The sequence below is a fragment of the Schistocerca serialis genome, chromosome 4, assembly GCF_023864345.2.
Source record: "Schistocerca serialis cubense isolate TAMUIC-IGC-003099 chromosome 4, iqSchSeri2.2, whole genome shotgun sequence".
Taxonomy (NCBI): domain Eukaryota; kingdom Metazoa; phylum Arthropoda; class Insecta; order Orthoptera; family Acrididae; genus Schistocerca; species Schistocerca serialis.
The window spans coordinates 57,980,839-58,001,588 of NC_064641.1; the positions used below are offsets into that span (position 1 = coordinate 57,980,839).

The following is a 20,750-nucleotide window of genomic DNA, read 5'->3' on the forward strand; positions in this document are numbered from 1 at the left end:
TAATTGTCCTTAGGACTGGCGACCGTGATTTCCCCCAAATCTCAAATATCTAATTACCGCTAGTTAATTGTTAACGTAACGGCCGCACATTTACTTTCTTTATTAACTTTACCCCTTTTCAAAATTAATTTCCACCAGTTTCATTTGCATTTTTCCTTTCATTTAGATGTAACCCTTTCCTCCCTCCTTACCGACAGGTTAACTTCGGTGACGATTGCTTTTCCAAAACTCCCATTAGGTACACGCGGTTTCATTTTTCACTGTCATTAAGGTCGATAAGTGAGGGGGAGGTTACACAAGATCGCATAATTTTTTTTATTTAAGACAACCGGTTTCAACAGACTATGCTGTCGTCTTTAGGTGTTTAACTCTTTTGTTGTAAAACATGTTATTTTATGCTGACCTCACACACAAGATGTCAAGTGGATCCACCGTACTGGACTTATACTGATTTATCAGTAACTCAAACATTTTTATTGCGTGCTGAATGTGTATCCTCGACATTGTGCTGCTGACGAGACACTTTCTTCACGATTGGTCATATGGTTTTAATTCTGTCCTGTGAATTACCTATTCTATTTGCATACCACTTACTCTTTGCCTTCCTAATAACATTTTAAAGCACCTTACAGTACTGCTTGTGATGTGCTAATGTAGCTCGATTGTGATAACTTCTAACATTTTGATACAATTCCCGCTTTGTTCTACATGATATCCTTATCCCACTAGCCAGCCACTCAGGCTGCCTTTCACTGCTGGTAATTTGTTTTGAACGTTCTAGTGGAAAGCAGCTTTCAGAGAGCATGAGAAATTGGTTAGGGAAAGCATTATATTTGTCATCTGTATATCAGTGCTACAAACATCTGGCCACTCTTGTTCCTTAACGAGATTTAAAAAATTCCCTATTGCCGTTCAGTTAGTTTCTCTACATAGTTTGTAATTATAAAGGGTGAACACTAATAAAAAAGAGAAACCGCAGGGACGGATTCCTGTTTGGAAAAGAAGAAAAAAGGTCCTATAAACATGTGCCCGGAAATTCATCGTTGCCACGGCAGTTGGCGCTGAGAAATGACAGTTCCTCCATCCAAATGCTGCGCATTCCTTGTGTGTTGCAGGCTGCGTAATGGACGCAGCGTTCAGTAAGCAGCACACTGGTGCAGTAATCATGTGGGGAACAAGCCGAGACGGTGTTTGTGTACGGCCAAGTAGATTGAAACGGTCAAGAGGCAGCACGGCTGTACCAAAACGAGTGCCCTCACAAGACACCAACCACATCACACGACACTTCAAGCCCTTTTTGGGCGTTTGTGTGATCAGGAATCCTTTCAGACAGAGGAACATTCAGGGAGGCGGCGGAATGTGCGTACACCAGATCTGGAGGACCGGGCTCCGTAGCATATTGGGACGAACCTTAGTACGAGCTCCAAGCACGTGGTCCAACAACGTGGTATAAGCCAAAGTACGACTACGTTTATCCTGCATGACAATCGCTACTAACCCGATCATCTATAATACACTACTGGCCATTAAAATTGCTACAACAAGAAGAAATGCAGATGATAAACGGGTATTCATTGGACTAATATATTATACTAGAACCCCTGACATGTGATTACATTTTCACGCAATTTGGGTGCATAGATCCTGAGAAATCAGTACCCAGAACAACTACCTCTGGCCGTGATAACGGCCTTGATATGTCTGGGCATTGAGTCAAACAGAGCTTGGATGGCGTGTACAGGTACAGCTGCATATGCAGCTTCACCACGATACCACAGGTCATCAAGAGTAGTGACTGGCGTATTGTGACGAGCCAGTTGCTCGGCTAACATTGACCAGACGTTTTCAGTTGGTGAGAATGTGCTGGCCAGGCAGCAGTCGAACATTTTCTGTATCCAGAAAGGACCGTGCAGGACCTGCAACATGCCATCGTGCATTATCCTGCTGAAATGTAGGGTTTCACAGAGATCGAATGAAGGGTAGAGCCACGGGTCGTAACACATCTGAAATGTAACGTCCACTGTTCAAAGTGCCGTCAATGCGAACAAGAGGTGACCGAGACGTGTAACCAATGGCACCCCATGCCATCACGCCAGGTGATACACGTTTCCAATGTGCGTTCACCGCGATGTCGCCAAACACGGATGCGACCATCATGATGCCGTAAACAGAACCTGGATTCATCCGAAAAAATGACGTTTTGCCATTCGTGCACCCAGGTTCGTCCTTGAGCACACAATCGCAGGCGCTCCTCACTGTGATGCAGCGTCAAGGTTAACCGCAGCCATGGTCTCCGAGCTGATAGTCCATGCTGCTGCAAACGTCGTCGAACTGTTCGTTCAGATGGTTGTTGTCTTGCAAACGTCCCCATATGTTGACTCAGGGATCGAGACGTGGCTGCGCGATCCGTTACAGCCATGCGGATAAGATGCCTGTCATCTCGACTGCTAGTGATACGAGGCCCTTGGGATCCATCACGGCGTTCCGTATTACCCTGCTGATCCCACCGATTCCATATTCTGCAAACAGTCATTGTATCTCGACCAACACGAGCAGCAATGTCGCGATACGATAAACCGCAATCGCGATAGGCTACAATCCGACCTTTATCAAAGTCGGAAACGTGTTGGCACTCATTTCTCCTCCTTACACGAGGCAACGCCGGTCTACTGCTGTTTGTGTATGAGAAATCGAATGGAAACTTTCCTCATGTCAGCACGTTTTAGGTGTCGCCACAGGCGCCTACCTTGTGTGAATGCTCTGATAAGCTAATCATTTGCATATCACAGCATCTTCTTACTGTCGGTTAAATTTCACGTCTGTAGCACGTCATCTTCGTGGTGTAGCAATTTGAATGGCCAGTAGTGTACATAAGGAAAACAAGGGACTTGATAAGATGAACGGTCATTCGTCAGCGCCATCTACTGTGGCAACGATGCATTTCTGGACACGTGTTCATATGACCATTTTCCCTCCGTTTCCAGTCGGGATCCGTCCCTACAGTTTGTGGATTTTATTAATGTTCACCCGTATTTAACATTTATTTGAGTACAAAAACCTTTTTTTTATCACTTTCATAATGTGGTAAGTTTTAGTAATTAGTTAAATAAATCTGTATATCAGATTTTTAGTATAAGTGTTAGCACTCGAGCAATAATATTTTAATTTATATATATGATAAATAGTAATTTTAATTTCAAAAAATTTAAATAAATTTTACAATAATTCACTTTGAAAAGATTTTGTGCTACAAAAAGTTGTGTCATGGCATGTACCTAGTCTGTGGCAAAGTCCAACTTTTTATACGTAATGGTTCAACAGAAAATATTCCTTACACACTAAAAATGAATTTTGCAAGAAATGCAGATAAAAGATTTTATTGGTGTTCATGCCGCAAACAAATACCTAAAGTTTGGCCTGAACTACATGTTTGATCTTGGTTTTCATGTAGCTCTTTCCTTTTATCTTTCTGGGGTGCCCTTTTGCCAATATCCTTCACTGACATTTCGGAACAAGCATTATGCACATCATCAGTCTTCCTCAATAGGTTTTCAGCAACCTGCATCGAATCCTAGTCTCATACAAATCCTGATTCTTGATCCTGATTCCTTTTGTGTTACTATCAATGAACACTAGAAAAACAACTTACGAGGAACTATCGACTGTAATAGATGAGCAAAATGTTGTGTTTTGGCGTCTCTTCTAAATGAAGTTATTGAAGTTTCGTTCGGGTCTTGTGTTCCAGAACGCCTGCATTTCTTTAATGAATCGTAATTAATCGCATCGCAAGCTAGCTCACAGTCTTGTGTACTGTATAGATGTCTTTTCGGAAGGGCAGGAAATAATGAAATAGCTCAAACAAGGAGAGAGGCGTGTAGAAAAAGAGCGGGGCTCTGCACATTGGTTGAAACAACACGGTTTTTATATCATTTGCGGCACAAATTAAACTCTGAAATTGGTGGCAGTATTTCTAACGTGCTACAGAACTATCTGGTGGGAAAAAACCTTTCTTGTCCGATTTTACATACATCCCCCTTAAGTCATGTTTATGTTTCTTTCACTATTGTGTAATATTTGGGACAGAGTTACTACGAGTCGTTTCTTAAAACCAGCACCGTATTAGAACGACTGATATTTGCTATGGTATTCTAATGCTTTTCTACAGGCATTACTAACTCTGAGGTAATAAACTTAAATGTATGTAATCAGATGTTTTGTCGGAGAGCTCATACTCCTGGTGACCTGAATCCAACACGAATTTTAATGTAGATGTCATATTTTTAACCAAGTTCCTCTCTTGTGTCGTCTGCTGTGGACAGCGGATAGCCTAGATATAAACAAACGTACCACGGGATTTCTCATCCAGGCCGCGTTGGTTTACACAGTGCTGTGTGCAATGAAAACGATGAAAAAAATATCACAGGCAATAGGCTGATAACTGTCAAAGCTATGTTGTAATATCAGAGATATTTGGTATCTAATAAGTAGTTCCTGTTCTGTCTTTAAGGCACAGGTATAAAACTGTTTAGTGAGTGGGATTTACTGGTGAAGGTTTAGAGTACCGTGACGTCTTTTTCAATGTACGACTCTCTCTTACACTTTATCTACTTTACTTGTGCAGAAATTAGTGCAGTATGACTTTTTTAAATGAACTGTTTAGCTAAAATTTTACACTTTTTCTCTTAATCTTTTAATGATTAACAGGTGTAAGATATCAGCGCGCTGGTAGCTTTGTTTTATCGTAACTCCCAGCACTTCGAGCAAGCTGATACTCCTCAGTAATTCACACTGTTCGGTCAGTCACATTTGACTTAAATTCGGCTGACAGGTACTCTCAAAATCATTCCAATTTCATTTCTCATAGCCGGATTCCCTTTTTTAAATCTCACTTCAGTTATGCCCTACACAGTAGATGCAATTCACCTATCCCCACCTCGCTACAGCAAGGCGGCAGGACATTTCTGTGTAGCCAAAACGCTATAACGCTCCACCGACAAACTCCCATCTCCAACCCACGCCGTACCCTAATCTCCTCTTAGAAACTAGTATCCCTCCCAAACATTATATCCATAACTGGTCGTTAATCGTCAGAAGATCGCCTCAAACTTACACGCACAACAACATTTGCATCATTACATTTTGTGGAAACACAACAGCACCACGATGACCTCCATCTGTGTTTGCAATACCCTGAATTGCAGTAGATTCTTTTCTGAACGACGAAATATTGGAAGTCAGAATGTAGAGACGAATAAAAGCATAACAAAATCAAAGAATTCTTGAGACGTGTCTTTGCTTGGTCATGTCAACAGCGATTCCTTACAACTACTTAACTTACTTGTATTTCTTATGCCACGTTACAGGTTTTACGTCGGGCCAAAGCTAGTCATTGTGATAACGGAACCCGAGGACGTGCAACGGCTATTAGTGACCAGTAAACCACGTGAACGGGACCCGTACCTCGGCTTCATGCTAAGCATAATCCAAGGCAATGGGCTACTCGTCAACAAAGGCGAAGTCTGGAAACTCCATCGGAAGTTTGTCGAACCTGCATTTCATAATGAGGTAAGTTGAATGAAGCAAGGGACTCTTGTACTTCAATTTGTTTTCGGAATACAGCTCACATTTGAGTTTCCCTGCGTATTGAAGAAACTGAAATGATCGGAGGCTTTTAAATACGAAGACAGCAGGTACAATATGGACCTAACGTGAATTATTGACTTCTGTCAGTGTTTAACAATCACCACCGTGCTATTACAAATCTTGCAACAAAATAAATCGGCACATTTTTTTTCTTTTTTTGTGGTGGTCAGTGACTATTCGTTTCATTTTATGTCATTGCTGAAAGGGTTCTGCAACTAACAAAATTACCATGCAATTATAAAACTGAAAACAAGCAACATAAGACACAAATATTGGCATTGCGGAATAGCTCGTGAATGACACAAAATCAATACACATTAAGAAGAAAAAGTTTACCTGAAAAAGAAAATCACTCGCTGTTTAGCGTAATAAAGAGTTTTCCAAAATAAACCCTGCACTTGTAATAAAAGTGTAATCATGTTTCATTACGCAGGGTGGTCCATTGATAGTGACCGGGCCAAATATCTCACGAAATAAGCGTCAAATGAGAAAACTACAAAGAACGAAACTCGTCTAGCTTGAAGGGGGAAACCAAATGGCGCTATGGTTGGCCGCTAGATGGCGCTGTCATAGGTCAAACGGATATCAACTGCGGTTTTTTAAATAGCACCCCCCATTTTTATTACATATTCGTGTAGTACGTAAAGAAATATGAATTGGACCACTTTTTTCGGTTTGTGATAGATGGCGCTGTAATAGTCACAAACGTATAAGTACATGGTATCACGCAACATTCTGCCAGTACGGACGGTATTTGCTTCGTGATACATTATCCGTGTTAAAATGGACCGTTTACCAATTGCGGGAAAGGTCGATATCGTGTTGATGTATGGCTATTGTGATCAAAATGCCCAACGGGCGTGTGCTACGTATGCTGCTCGGTATCCTGGACGACATCATCCAAGTGTCCGGACCGTTCGCCGGATAGCTACGTTATTTAAGGAAACAGGAAGTGTTCAGCCACATGTGAAACGTCAACCACGACCTGCAACAAATGATGATGCCCAAGTAGGTGTTTTAGCTGCTGTCGCGGCTAATCCGCATATCAGTAGCAGACAAACTGCGCGAGAATCGGGAATCTTGAAGACGTCGATGTTGAGAACGCTACATCAATATCGATTGCACCGGTACCATTTTCTATGAACCAGGAATTGCATGGCACCTACTTTGAACGTCGTGTACAGTTCTGCCACTGGGCACAAGAGAAATTACGGGACGATGACAGATTTTTTGCACGCGTTCTATTTAGCGATGAAGCGTCATTCACCAACAGCGGTAACGTAAACCGGCATAATATGCACTATTGGGCAACGGAAAATCCACGATGGCTGCGACAAGTGGAACGTCAACGACCTTGGCGGGTTAATGTATGGTGCGGCATTATGGGAGGAAGGATAATTGGCCCCCATTTTATCTATGGCAATCTAAATGGTGCAATGTATGCTGATTTCCTACGTAATGCTCTACCGATGTTACTACAAGATGTTTCACTGCATGCCAGAATGGCGATGTACTTCCAACATGATGGATGTCCAGCACATAAGTCGCGTGCGGTTGAAGCGGTATTGAGTAGCATATTTCATGACAGGTGGATTGGTCGTCGAAGCACCATACCACGGCCCGCACGTTCACCAGATCTGACGTCCCCGGATTTCGTTCTGTGGGGAAAGTTGAAGGATATTTGCTACCGTGATCTACCGACAACACCTGACAATATGCGTCAGCGCATTGTCAATGCATGTGTGAACATTACAGAAGACGAGAGGAATGTCGTTACACGTATTGCCAAATCCACAAATGCATTTAGGTGGACTGACAGCATTTTGAGCATTTATTGCTTTAATGTGGTATTTACAGGTAATCACACTGTAACAGCATGCGTTCTCAGAAATGATAAATTCACAAAGGTACATGTATCACATTGGAACAACCGAATAAAATGTTCAAACGTACCTAAGTTCTGTTCAAAAATGGTTCAAATGGCTCTGGGCACTGTGGGACTTAACTTCTGAGGTCATCAGTCCCCTAGAACTTAGAACTACTTAAACCTAAATAACCTAAGGACATCACACACATCCATGCCCGAGGCAGGATTCGAACCTGCGACCGTAGCGTTGGCGCGGTTCCAGACTGAAGCGCCTAGAACCGCTCGGCCACTCCGGCTGGCCCTACGTCCTGTATTTTAATTTAAAAAACCTACCTGTTACCAACTCTTCGTCTAAAATTGTGAGTCATATGTTTGTGACTATTACAGCGCCATCTATCACAAAGCGAAAAAAGTGGCCCAACTAAAACATTCATATTTCTCTACGTAGTACACGAATATGTAATAAAAAAATGGGGGTTCCTATTTAAAAAAATGCAGTTGATATCCGTTTGACCTATGGCAGCGCCACCTAGCGGTCCAACCATAGCGCCATCTGGTTTCCCCCTTCAAGCTAGACAAGTTTCGTTCTTTGTAGATTTTTCGATTAACCCTTATTTCGTGAGATATTTGGCTTGGTCACGATCAATGGATCTTCCTGTATAGCTTGCTCAATGTACCAGAACCGGTCCTTGGTTACTTTGTATAAGTTAACAGAGAACTTTCGTGCACACATTGTCACTTCTGCACGTTTCATCAAGCCGAGTGCACTATTTCAATACTTTCAGCAGTCATCAAGATAAATTAAAGGAATTTTGATAGCTGTTACACTTTATTTAGGGAACGAAGTACAGTTTCAGTAATGACAGAATAGAACTGAGCGGCAGCCTCACATGCAAATACAACCTGCATAATTAATTCTGAAGACAATTTTTACTTATCTTCTATTCCTGGAACGAACTAATCTCACAGTTTAACGTTATCAACCCGTAATGTATCTTACTATGCCCAATAAATTGCAATTAATGTTCATTGTTAATGTGAGGTTTGTGTGTGTGTGTGTGTGTGTGTGTGTGTGTTTGTTTGTGAATGGAGGTAACATGTCCTAGCTATTGTGTGTATTAAGTTACTACTTTACAATGGTAAAGTGGTGTATGATTTAGGGTCAGGATATAGCCTAGTTTGTGACACTGATGAGACTTTTATTACAGTTGCAAAAATACCTTATCCTTATGTCTTTTTTGGGTGGGAAATCCAAATATGATCCTTAAAAAACTGTATCACCCACCATTCCTTCAAATTTTACAGTTAAATTTATTAAATTAAGCTATTTTTGAAGAATTTAACAGCTTCTATATAGTTAAAATAATTTAAAAATGGAAGCGTAATGAATATAGATGACGTTATTAGCACTGCTGAAAAACATTTTCTGGCAAAAAATGATCGATTCTATTTTTGTGTTAACAGATGGTGTTTTGTTTACTGTCAACCTAACATCACTTCCCCATTTCCTGTACATGTCCTCAGTACAATGTCTAATCGTGGTTGTAAAAACACTGCTGAGAGTTTTTGTTAGATTTTTGGTGAATTTGTGATTAAAAAATACCAAGGAAACATTACAGACTTTGTGAAAAAGATTTATCTATCATACTTTATATCTAAACTTAGCGATCAAGATAAATCTTGGGCGCCGCATAAGGTATGTTTTGTGTGTGTTGAAAATTGAGAAAATGGTCCAAAAAGGAGAAGAAGCCTTTAGATTTGCTGTTCGAATGATATGGAGGGAGCCAAGAAATAATTCCAATGATTGCTACTTTTGCAGTGTTGATATTACTAGTCATAATTCGAAAAACAAGAAAGTAATAAGCTACCCTAACCTTCCGTCCGCAATCCGACCAGTAGGACATGGTGTCGATTTGACGGTTCCTGAACCACCAGATGATTTAAACCAGCATATACATGTACAGAAAGAGAGAGCAGCAATTTTCCAAGTTTTTTCAACAAGAAGGTGATTTAGTGTACTGCTCAGACATTCCTGGTATGATGAATGAGTTTGGTATTGAATACAAAAAGGAAGACTGGAGTCTGTTTATTGATTCATCTAAAACTAGTTTAAAGGCTGTTTTATTACACAATGGTAACATGTATGCATCTAAACCTGTTGGATATTCTGTACACATGAAAGAAAGCTACGAAAACCTAGAAATAGTGATAAATAAAATAGGCTATTCTGCTCATGGTTGGATGATATGTGGCGATCTAAAAGTAATATATATGCACCTTGGTCAGCAAGTTGGCTTTACCAAAGTCCCATGTTTCTTGTGTGAATGGGACAGCAGGGCAAGGGACCAACACTGGTGCAGAAAGAACTGGCCTGTGAGGGAGCCTTTAAAACCTGATGAGAAGAACATACTACGCAAAAACCTTGTAGATCCAAAAAACGTACTCCTACCACGTCTACATATAAAGTTGGGCCTAATGAAGTAGTTTGTAAAGGCTTTGCCTAATGATGGACCATGTTTTAAGTATCTCTGCCAAAAGTTTCCAGACCTCTTAGAAGCCAAACTAAAAAGAAGCGTCTTTGTCGGATCTGACATTAGAAAATTGTTGTTTTATGTTAAATTTGAATCCACTATGGCCTTAAATGAGGAAGAAGCATGGGTATCATCCTAGCAAGTCGTTACAAATTTCTTAGGACATGAAAAAGACCCAGAATACGAGGTTTCTATAACTTGATTACTTCCCGGACAATACAGGAGATGTTGATGAGCAGCAAGGAGAGCGCTTTCACCAGGGCAAGGCCGCTGGAACACCAACATGGTGGGGAATGCCGTTGGTCACTTCACCAAGTTCAGCAAGCGACTCATCGTAGAAAAAGCTTCATAAGATGCTTCAAAGAAAAAAGGGAAAGAAAATACAAACCAATTCCAGCTGACAAGTGAAACCTCTGTTAACACATATCATTGTTTTAAGTACCTTACTGTAAATACAAACCATGCTTATTTTGTAATAAGCGTTTCATTGCTTTCCTTGTTTACCGTATAGCATACGATTTTTATACTATATAATAAAAAGCATATTGCTCGAAAACTATGGGTGGAGCCGGCCGGAGTGACCGAGCGGTTTTAGGCATTACAGTCTGGAACCGTGCAGCCGCTACGGTCGCTGGTTCGAATCCTGCCTCAGGCATGGATGTGTGTGATGTCCTTAGGTTAGTTAGGTTTAATTAGTTCTAAGTTCTAGGGGACTGATGACCTCAGAAGCTAAGTCCCATAGTGCTCAGAGCCATTTGAACCATTTTGAACTATGGGTGATACGAAATAACTAAGGTTAGATTTCGATTCAGCTCAAAAAAATCTATAAAGACCAACTATCAAAGTAAAACAAGTTTTTTTAAAAAAAAATTTCGTTGGCCAGTTTTGTTAGTTGTGTGAACGCTAGCTAAATCTGACGGTAGCTACGCTGTAACGTGCTACCAATTGTCGCAAAAGACTGTAAATAATTAGCTACATGCTCCATTCTATTTCAGATAATACCCTTTAATGACTAAGATGTTAAGTTCAAAAAATGGTTCAAATGGCTCCGAGCACTATGGGACTCAACATCTGTGGTCATAAGTCCCCTAGAACTTAGAACTACTTAAACCTAACTAACCTAAGGACATCACACACATCCATGCCCGAGGCAGGATTCGAACCTGCGACCGTAGCAGTCGCGCAGATGTTAAGTACTTAAATTTTTTGTGTATAAAACATAAAATTAAATGGAATTGTCAATATATGCATGTAATTAACGAAAGAGTAACGGCTGTAAGAAAATGGCCGTTATGTAAGTAAGGGCATTTACAGTTGGACAAAGAACGAATGCCTCTTTTTCCAATAGTCATTCTACTTTGTCACTTTTGTGATTGATTGGCGACTCCATGTTGTCTTGTGCACTACGACCAGATAACAGGTATACTTGAAAAAAGAGACAGCATTGGTCGTATATTTTTTACTAATGCAAAATCGATTTTCTGTCACTGAGTGACCATCTTCAGTGCTAGAAGTTAAAAAAAATCTTTTTTCGGTTTTTTAAAAGATGCTTCTTTCTTTTTTGTTCTATAATTTACTGAACTTATGGACGCCTACTGAACATAATTTTACGACAGTCGACATCTCGTAGGCGTTGACACAAAATAATATAAACCAGTTATCATTTTACGTAATTATTTTTAATGTATGTTAACAATTCCTTTGCTATTTGAATAAGTCCTGGATATCGTGCATAGTCTATGTTTAATTTCTCTAAAGTACAATGTACATTTTGGTATAAGTGACACTATTACTTGTTCTTCCTCATGATGGTTTCTCGATGATTGATGTATACTACTTGTTCACACCTTATATTTGCACGGTATTTTAATTATTAAGTAACGGCAGTTTCGTACTGTGATTTTTTTATATATTTGACTCCTTGGTATTAACGTTATTTTTTATATATTTGACTCCTTGGTATTAACGTTTGTTACATAATTTACGAACGTTGTACTTTTGACTTCCCACGCCAGATGGTGGGTGTTATGTTTTTTAAGAAAGACCTGTGTTGCGCCTCTTTTTATGTTGTTCATTTATTATTCTTTGGCATTATCTTTTGCTTTTTATATGTTCTGCACTCTAACAACTTATCATCGATCTATTTTATGTTTTATAGTTAAAAAACAATACGCCAATGTTTTTTAGATATTCTCCTGCGTCTGCTATGTGTTGTACGTACATTTTAAATTTGAGTTACTACACCATTCATAAAAGTACAAGAGTTAGTTAGTGTTAATAATTCATAATACTATGTCTTCACGTGACACATGTCACATAGAGGGCGTGTCAAGCCCCGTCACACCGAGGTCTGCTGAACAAGTGCAGCGACCTCAGTCTATGTGATTGCCGTAAGCTTACTGACAACAGTGCATCCCAATTTAAGTTATACAATATAGGTTTGTTTCTAACAAGTGTTATGTTCATATGCAGATGTAATTGTGATTTTCTATGTTGTACTCTCTGATCGTAATGTGAAAAAAATTTTTAACTTCTAGCACTGAAGATGGTCACTCAGTGACAGAAAATCGGTTTTGCAATAGTAAAAAATATACGACGAATGCTGTCTCTTTTTTCAAGTATACACTTTTGTGATGTTAAGGAGTGCACACGCTGGTGAGCAGACATTAACTAAGCTTCGGATAAGCAGTATAAAATTCTACTTTTGGAATCAAAGATTACATAGCAGCTGTACACCATCGTGCTGGCATGCGTTGGTTCAATTTCTGCTAATATTTAAAAGCCAGGTTTTGTAACGATGAAATGAACATCGTAACTTATCTTGTGGGTGGTGCCTGGCTATTTATATAAACGAAATAACAGCTTGTATAGATTACGATTCGCTCCAATTACCTAACATTTACAACAGTGGAAATTAAACTGTTCATTCAAGTAACTACATACTTAAATATTTGTATAACAAGTGTTGTGCGATAGTTGGACATTTTTGCAGGAAGCTGTTAAGCAAAGTTAAGTGTGAAGGTGATCTTGCGCAAGTGTGGTGTTTTTCTTTCAGTGATTATCTGTTTACTCACTGACACGGTCTCATATGGTTGCTTACATCGGTACTGAGTGTATCCTGACACTATATTCCACGTCCTAAGACTACACTGGTGTCCAAAATTAAAACAACAAACGTAAATTTTGCGGGGCTGCGTTTATTTTGACACAAAACAGTACAAACAGATGATAGCAAAGTAGAAACAATGTGATGAACACTGAATGTAAACAACTGCAACATTCATAAGAGTAGGCGAAAATGTTCTTTTTTTCCAACTTAACAGATTTGCACACACTTTTAGCCATCTAGTTGCTGTGCTCGGTATGGAGTGGGACCATCTCTGGAAGCAATACATCCCTGACAACGATGGAACATGCTGTGAATAACGTCATAAATGTCCATTTGAGGCAATAACGCCCATTCTTGCTGAGGAGCTGCTGCAAGTCTTGTAGAGTGGTTGGTGGATGTTGACATGGACTATAATGCTCGATCACACAGAGCACGAGTGGTTCATGTTTTCTTGGAAATGGAAGATACTGCACGCATGTCGTGACTTGCTCGCTCTCACAGCTCGCTAGTGCATCCCAGACATGCTGTATAGAATTCAACAACGGTACATGAGGTGCCAACACCTCATCACGATACATGACAGCAGTTAAGCCTTTCCGCTTCACCCATCAACATGATCTCTGCCCACATCACTAGCGATCCTCCTCGATACCGGTCTCTTTCCACAACGTTCGGGTCCCGAAATCGTGTTCCACATTCCCTTCAGATACGAATCCGTCGAGAATCACTCTCCAGACCAAACCCGGACTCATCTGTAAAAAGAACATTGGCCCACTCTCCGACGACCCAGGTGGCATGTTGACGACTCCACTCTAGACGGTTCCTTCTGTGAAGATGCGTCAGAGGCACTCATACAGCAGGTCTCCAACGATAAAGACCACTATGTTGAAGCCTTCTCTACACCGTTTGCATCGATGATATAGACGCCCAATGGATGCTGCGAGGGCAGATGCCAATTGCTGTGTGGTGCTAAGCCGGTACCGTCGTGCCCTTACAGCCAAATAACGGCCCTTCCTTCCTGATGTCGCACGTGGTCGGCGCTGTCCTGGTCTTTGAGAGGCAGTTTTGGTCTCTATAATCTGTCGTCACATCCAAGAAAGAACAGAACAATTCGCGTTAAGCCGTCTTGCTTACATGAGTTTGCGACTGTCCTTCATCCATTCTTCATATGGCCCTCCACCGCAGAGAGTCTGGTAGGTGTCTTCTGTGTACCATACTGCACCGCCTGTGGCTGTGTAGGCAGTGATTGTGGATGAAGGACTACCCGGAGAAAGCTATTCTGTTTGAAAGGTGCCATGACGTCATCGTTAGCGTGATTTTCTGTTCACCGAAATGGCATCTTCCGTCCAGAACACGATCGTACGGACATCTGTTGACAGTTTGTATGATTATATCGTGAATTAGACACAGGACGGGGAAATAGCGGTTTGTTGCTTTAATTATGGGCACCAGTGTATTTCATGTGATAAAGTTGGTAAAAACTCGATTTGATATATCTGTAATAAACTATTGTATCATACTTACACAAATGATGAAATATCATATTTATTACTATACATTGTTTTGTCATTTTTAAGTTCAAATGGCTCTGAGCACTATGCGACTTAACTTCTAAGGTCATCAGTCGCCTAGAACTTAGAACTAATTAAACCTAACTAACCCAAGGACATCACACACATCCATGCCCGAGGTAGGATTCGAACCTGCGACCATAGCGGTCGCTTGGCTCCAGACTGTAGCGCCTAGAATCGCACGGCCTATTTTTAAGTAATCATATACTATGTATATGGTAATGACTCCTATACCCATGATTACTATTATTATTACTGCTACTACTGTTGACACGTCTGGATAGACAGGTGCGTATTTTTTGGGTGGCACGCCATCTCCACATTCCGCTCAGCGTATTAACGATGACGGCTAACCTGCATTTGACTTTCTCGCATCGGCCTAGGTGAATATTGGGTGGTGCCCATGTCCAGCCTCAGTTACGAGGTGGGTAGGGAGCATGAGGAATCACTTCAAAGTTGTTATCACGAAGAAACTGTTGCGTAACGTTAGCTCGATGTGCGGGTGCGTTGTCTTGGTGAAACAGCACACGCGCAGCCCTTCCCGGACGTTTTTGTTGCAGTGCAGGAAGGAATTTGTTCTTCAAAACATTTTCGTAGGATGCACCTGTTATCGTAGTGCCCTTTGGAACGCAATGGGTAATGATTACGCCCTCGATGTCCCAGAACATGGACACCATCATTTTTTCAGCACTGGCGGTTACCTGAAATTTTTTTGGTGGCGGTGAATCTGTGTGCTTCCATTGAGCTGACAGGTGCTTTGTTTCTGGATTGAAAAATGGCATCCACGTCTCATCCATTGTCACAACCGACGAAAAGAAAGTCCCATTCATGCTGTCGTTGTGCGTCAACATTGCTTGGCAACATGCCACACGGGCAGCCATGTGGTCGTCCGTCAGCATTCGTGGCACCCACCTGGATGACACTTTTCGCATTTTCAGGTCGTCATGCAGGACTGTGTGCACAGAACCCACAGAAATGCCAACTCTGGAGGCGATCTGTTCAACAGTCGTTCGACGATCCCCCAAAACTATACTCTCCACTTTTTCGGTCATGTCGTCAGACCGGCTTGTGCGAGCCCGAGGTTGTTTCGGTTTGTTGTCACACGATGTTCTGCCTTCATTAAACTGTCGCACCCACGAACGCACTTTCGACACATCCATAACTCCATCATCACATGTCTCCTTCAACTGTCGATAAATTTCAATTGGTTTCACACCACGTAAATTCAGAAAACGAATGATTGCACGCTGTTCAAGTAAGGAAAACATAGCCATTTTAAGTATTTAAAACAGTTCTCATTCTCACCGCTGGCGGTAAAATTCCATCTGCCGTATGGTGCTGCCATCTCTGGGACGTATTGACAATGAACGCGGCCTCATTTTAAAACAATGTGCATGTTTCTATCTCTTTCCAGTCCGGAGAAACAAAATCGGAGGCCTTAGAACTTGAATGCACCTTGTACATTTAGAAAATGTTTGCACACTTTCACATTGGATAATACCAAACAGAAATATATTTAGTATGTAATTTTCATTTGGGGGAGGAGAGGGGAGAGGGACAGGAGGTGAGGAGAATGGAGAGTGGATGATGACAGGAAGGGCACCCAGGCACCATCTGCCACTAAGATTGCCAAATTCAATAATTAATATGCTAACCTCGTGAGCATACACTAAGAAGGCCACGAAGAAGAATGATTATTAATAGTGTTGTTTTTGGGGCTATGATTTTTGTGGTAATGCATATACACTAATGAGCCAGAGCATTATGACCAGCGACCTACAGTCGATATAAGTCCGTCCAGGGGATAGCAGCGTCACCTGCAGAGAAATGACCACCAGTCAGACACATCCATCCTGCATGTACTATCAGTGAGTGTATTGTGTGTGTGTAGAATGGGGAATATGCACAATCTTTCTGAGTTTGAATGAGGGCACATTGTAATGGTCCAGAGGCTCGACACGAGCGTTTCGGAAACTCCATGACTCGTCAGGTGTTCGAAGAGTGCTGTGGTGAGTGTCTTCAACAAAAACGACATCCAGACATCATGGGGTTGGGCGGCCAACCCTCATTACCCAGATGTCGGACGTCATAGGCTGGGTAGACTGGTAAAATGGGACTGGAGAACTGTGGTGGAACTAACATCAGACGTCAATGCTGGGCAGAGTACAAGTGTTTCTGCACACACAGTGCACTGGACACTCCTACCGATAAGCGTCCGCAGCCGACAACCCATGCATGTACCAATGTTAACACCTCGACTTCAGCAACTGTAACTGAAATAAGCGCATTACCTCCGGCACCAGACGTTGGTCCAGTAGCAGACAGTTGCATGGTCTGATGAATACCGATACCTTCTTCATCATGCCAACGGGAGGGCATGAATCCGTCGTGTTGCGGGGGATCTGCTCCTTGACACCTGTACTATGGGACGGGGACAAGCTGGCAGCGGCTCCATTATTCTCTGCGAGAACATTCACGTGGGCATCTGTGGGTCCATTGGAGCTCATGGAAAGCACCATGATGGCCAAAGTGTATCGTACATCAGTTGCAGACGACGTACACCTCTTCATGACGATCATGTTTCCCGACGGCAGTGACATATTTCGACAAGATAATGCGCCATGTCACAAGACCAAGAGTGTGATGAAGTGGTTCGAGGAACATAGTAGCGATTTCCGATTGATGTGATGGCCTCCAGCTCGCAAGATCTACGAGTAAACCCAATCTAACACGTCTGGAATGTGATTGAACATGGCGTCAGAGCTCATCGCCCCTCTCCCCGGAATTTACGGCATTTAGGTTACTTGCGTGTGCAGATGTGGTACCAAATCCCTCAAGCGACTTATCAATGCCTCGTTGCGACGCCGTTGTTATCCGTGCAAAAGGTGGAGATATTAGCTATTTGGTAGGTGGTCATAATGTTCTAGCTCGTCAGTGTATTTTTCAGTAAGGCTAACAAGTTCAGTGAATATATCTGAATGCTCCTCATGGAAAAACTAAATACATCACTGTAATAAATTAAGCCATGTTTATACATAAGTGGCCGTTTCTGTCTGAAATAACATATTTTAGTAAGCAAATAGTCATATAATATTACTGCATAAAGACAAGTAGTTGCTAAACGTTGTTGCCAAAAATCTCGAAAAGTATTTGACCATTCGGCTTCAGATTTGTACATGATACTCGAATAAACGTATGGATCGACATAGCCTACATATTTCCAAAAATCTTGCAAAATTCTTGACTGATTTACTTCAAATTTTATACAATATTCCAATAAATTCAGAAAAAGCATATTTGTGCCATCAGCTGTATAACTTTACGTTTATTCTCTGCCAGATTCGATTGTTACAATCATCTTCAAGGAGAGAACTGTAAGATACAAAAAACCGAGTACAAAATACACACACACATCATAGAAAATGGAGGAATTAAAAAAGATCATTTCAAACCATAACACTTACACATTGTAAGCGAAGGTAGTGGAAGCGTACGACGACAATGCACCATTATATGGCACAGTGTAGGTACAGGAGACGTTTCCGGTGTGGTCAGTTCTGAATGACGAAGATCGAAATGGCTGGCCATCTCTCCCTGGAACACCAGGAACAAGTTAAGTCTCGACCCTGGTGCTCCAATAGCGGCATATCACAATCGAGGCGATACGGGAAAAAAAAATCTGTCATGAATCAGTTTTCAACACCTCTCACGACATTTCCAAAGAGACTGGGTTTGCAACCAGCAGGTTTCCATGACTGTTCACACCGATTCAAACAGCGCGCCAAAGCAAGGCAGCAGAGGAAATGCCCGTGGGAATAGGCTGGTCCATAACCGTTTTTAGCTTCCTAATCAACATGATCGGGTGCTGTGTGTATCGCTATGATCCCGAGGCAGAGGAGAAAAGCAAGCAATGGAAACATGTGGATTCATCACCACCGAAAATGGCGAAGATCCACTCATTTTCGGACATAACAAAATCGCTTCCGAGGCTGTGGGAGGATGTCAAGACGAAGCATCAAATCGTCGCAGCCAACTCTGAGCGTCACCCATCGTAGTGTTCTAACATGACACCTAGTAACTTCATCCTCCTTCCTCAGATGATTGTGGATCATGCGTTTACAGAATCGCGACGAGATCATTTTCGACACGTACGTACCTTCAACAGCCAAAATGACGGCTTTTACAAGCACGATCTCTGTCAAGTCATACACAGTTGGGAAAAATGTGTAGCATTCAAGGGTCCACTTGTAGAAGAGAGGTAGCAGCAACATCAAGTTTCTTGATCACATCTTAGTTTTTTTCGACGTGATGAGATTTACGACCGCCTCTCTACCTATTGATCATTTTCTCCTAAACAACGTTCTGACCTAACTAGACTCACATCAGTGAAACGCCCGAATATCTTCTCCATAATTCCCTAATCCAACGTAGTGCTCTGTCTCTAATGGCATCGTCGTTGATGGGATATTATACCCTAATCGGTCTTCTTTCGAATCCCAAGACAGCGTAAATGTTAATTTGTCGTGACATGATGTGGGAATCTCTAACCTGTCTTTCAGTTTTGGATTTCTGACAACTAGTATCTACCTTCTTATGTTACTAAAAATATTTGTCACTGGCGGCATCTTGTGCTTCCTTTCAGACTGATCGTAATAATTTTTTTTATCTCATCACAGATCTCAATCTGTGGAGATATCGGGCATGCAAACTTGTGCAACAGTGGTGGGTTTTGGCTTTGTGTCTATCTTGACTACGATAATGCATGCTATCCAAGACTGAAACTATACTCACACCCACAACAAAAGTACAACTTTTATTTGCTTTTTTGACATCCAACCAGTAATTATACAGCCATCAGTATACGTATAGGATTCAACACATTGAAGACCAACATACCCATTGGATTTAATAAATGACACATGATTTTAAACACAAAAGTATAGTAGAATCGCATCAGAAGTTGACCTTCTCTTCCAACTAGAAGTCTGTATGCCGACTAACACCACAGATGTTGAAGATATTGAAACAATGAATAATGAGACAAGTAAAATTATTAAAATCCATAAGGGAGACGAAAATTTAATTGTGTTCGATGACTACAATTTGGCAAAATGAAAAGAAATTGAAAGAAAAAAATAGGAGAACATGAACAGGAAGAACGAAATGACAGGGTAAGTCACCTGCTAAAATTTTGTCAGGAGAATTTGAGACATTTTGCATTAAGAATCATGAAAGAAGGTTGTACATATGGAGGAGACATGGTGACACTGGAAGCTTTCAGACAGATTGTATAATACTAAGGCAGAGATTTATAAACAAATCTTAAACTGCGAAACATTTAGAGGAGCAGATATGGAATCCGACCACATTTTATTGGTTATCAACAGCAGATTAAAACTGAAGAAATTGTAGAAAAGTAGGAAATTAAAAACGTGGGATAGGAACTGTCGAGATGAAACGTTTCTAATGTATTCTCCCAGGCAGATTAAATCTTAAACCGAATTCAACACTTATGTGAATTTTGTGGCTACCTAACAAAAGAAATTTCACGAAGCCCTACTCTGAGAGAACATAAAAAAGTCAAGCCCTTGTTAGAATGTACTGTTGGACATAACACACTGTTTCAGTAAGCGGCAGATTACAGTGGTGCGTCCCGCTCTGTTGTTAACGACCTACCTGCCAGTACTTCATCCTTGAAAACACCCAACCACACTTCCTCGACCTGTCCAACTCACCTGACATTACCTCTAAAGCAGTTAATAGTACGCTGTGCTCCAGTATGTCAATTGTACTTAAATTTGCAACAAAGGCACACAAGGGCGAATTTTATTACACCTGCAGTTAAAGAGGAATGTTAGCTACATTGTGGAGGCCCAGTGTCCTAAAAATAAATGGTTTCATATCCGTAATAACATCGAAACAAAATCAAAGATGGCACTTATCAGAATTCATAGAGCTTGCTCAAATGCAAGTGTTAACATGCCAGTGGCACAAAGTCCAAACACGACATTTACTGTGTGTCTAGTTTT

The 20,750-nt window shown here is 41.2% G+C and overlaps 1 protein-coding gene across 1 annotated transcript in view; it reads left to right on the forward strand.

Annotated features, from left to right (window-relative positions):
• Positions 1–20,750, forward strand: part of LOC126473881 (cytochrome P450 4C1-like) — a 331,661-nt gene that overhangs the window by 110,370 nt on the left and 200,541 nt on the right. Inside the window, exon 2 of the mRNA XM_050101217.1 lies at positions 5,364–5,565. Within this exon, the coding sequence (XP_049957174.1) occupies positions 5,364–5,565 (202 nt within the window). The remainder of the gene's footprint in view (positions 1–5,363; positions 5,566–20,750) is intronic.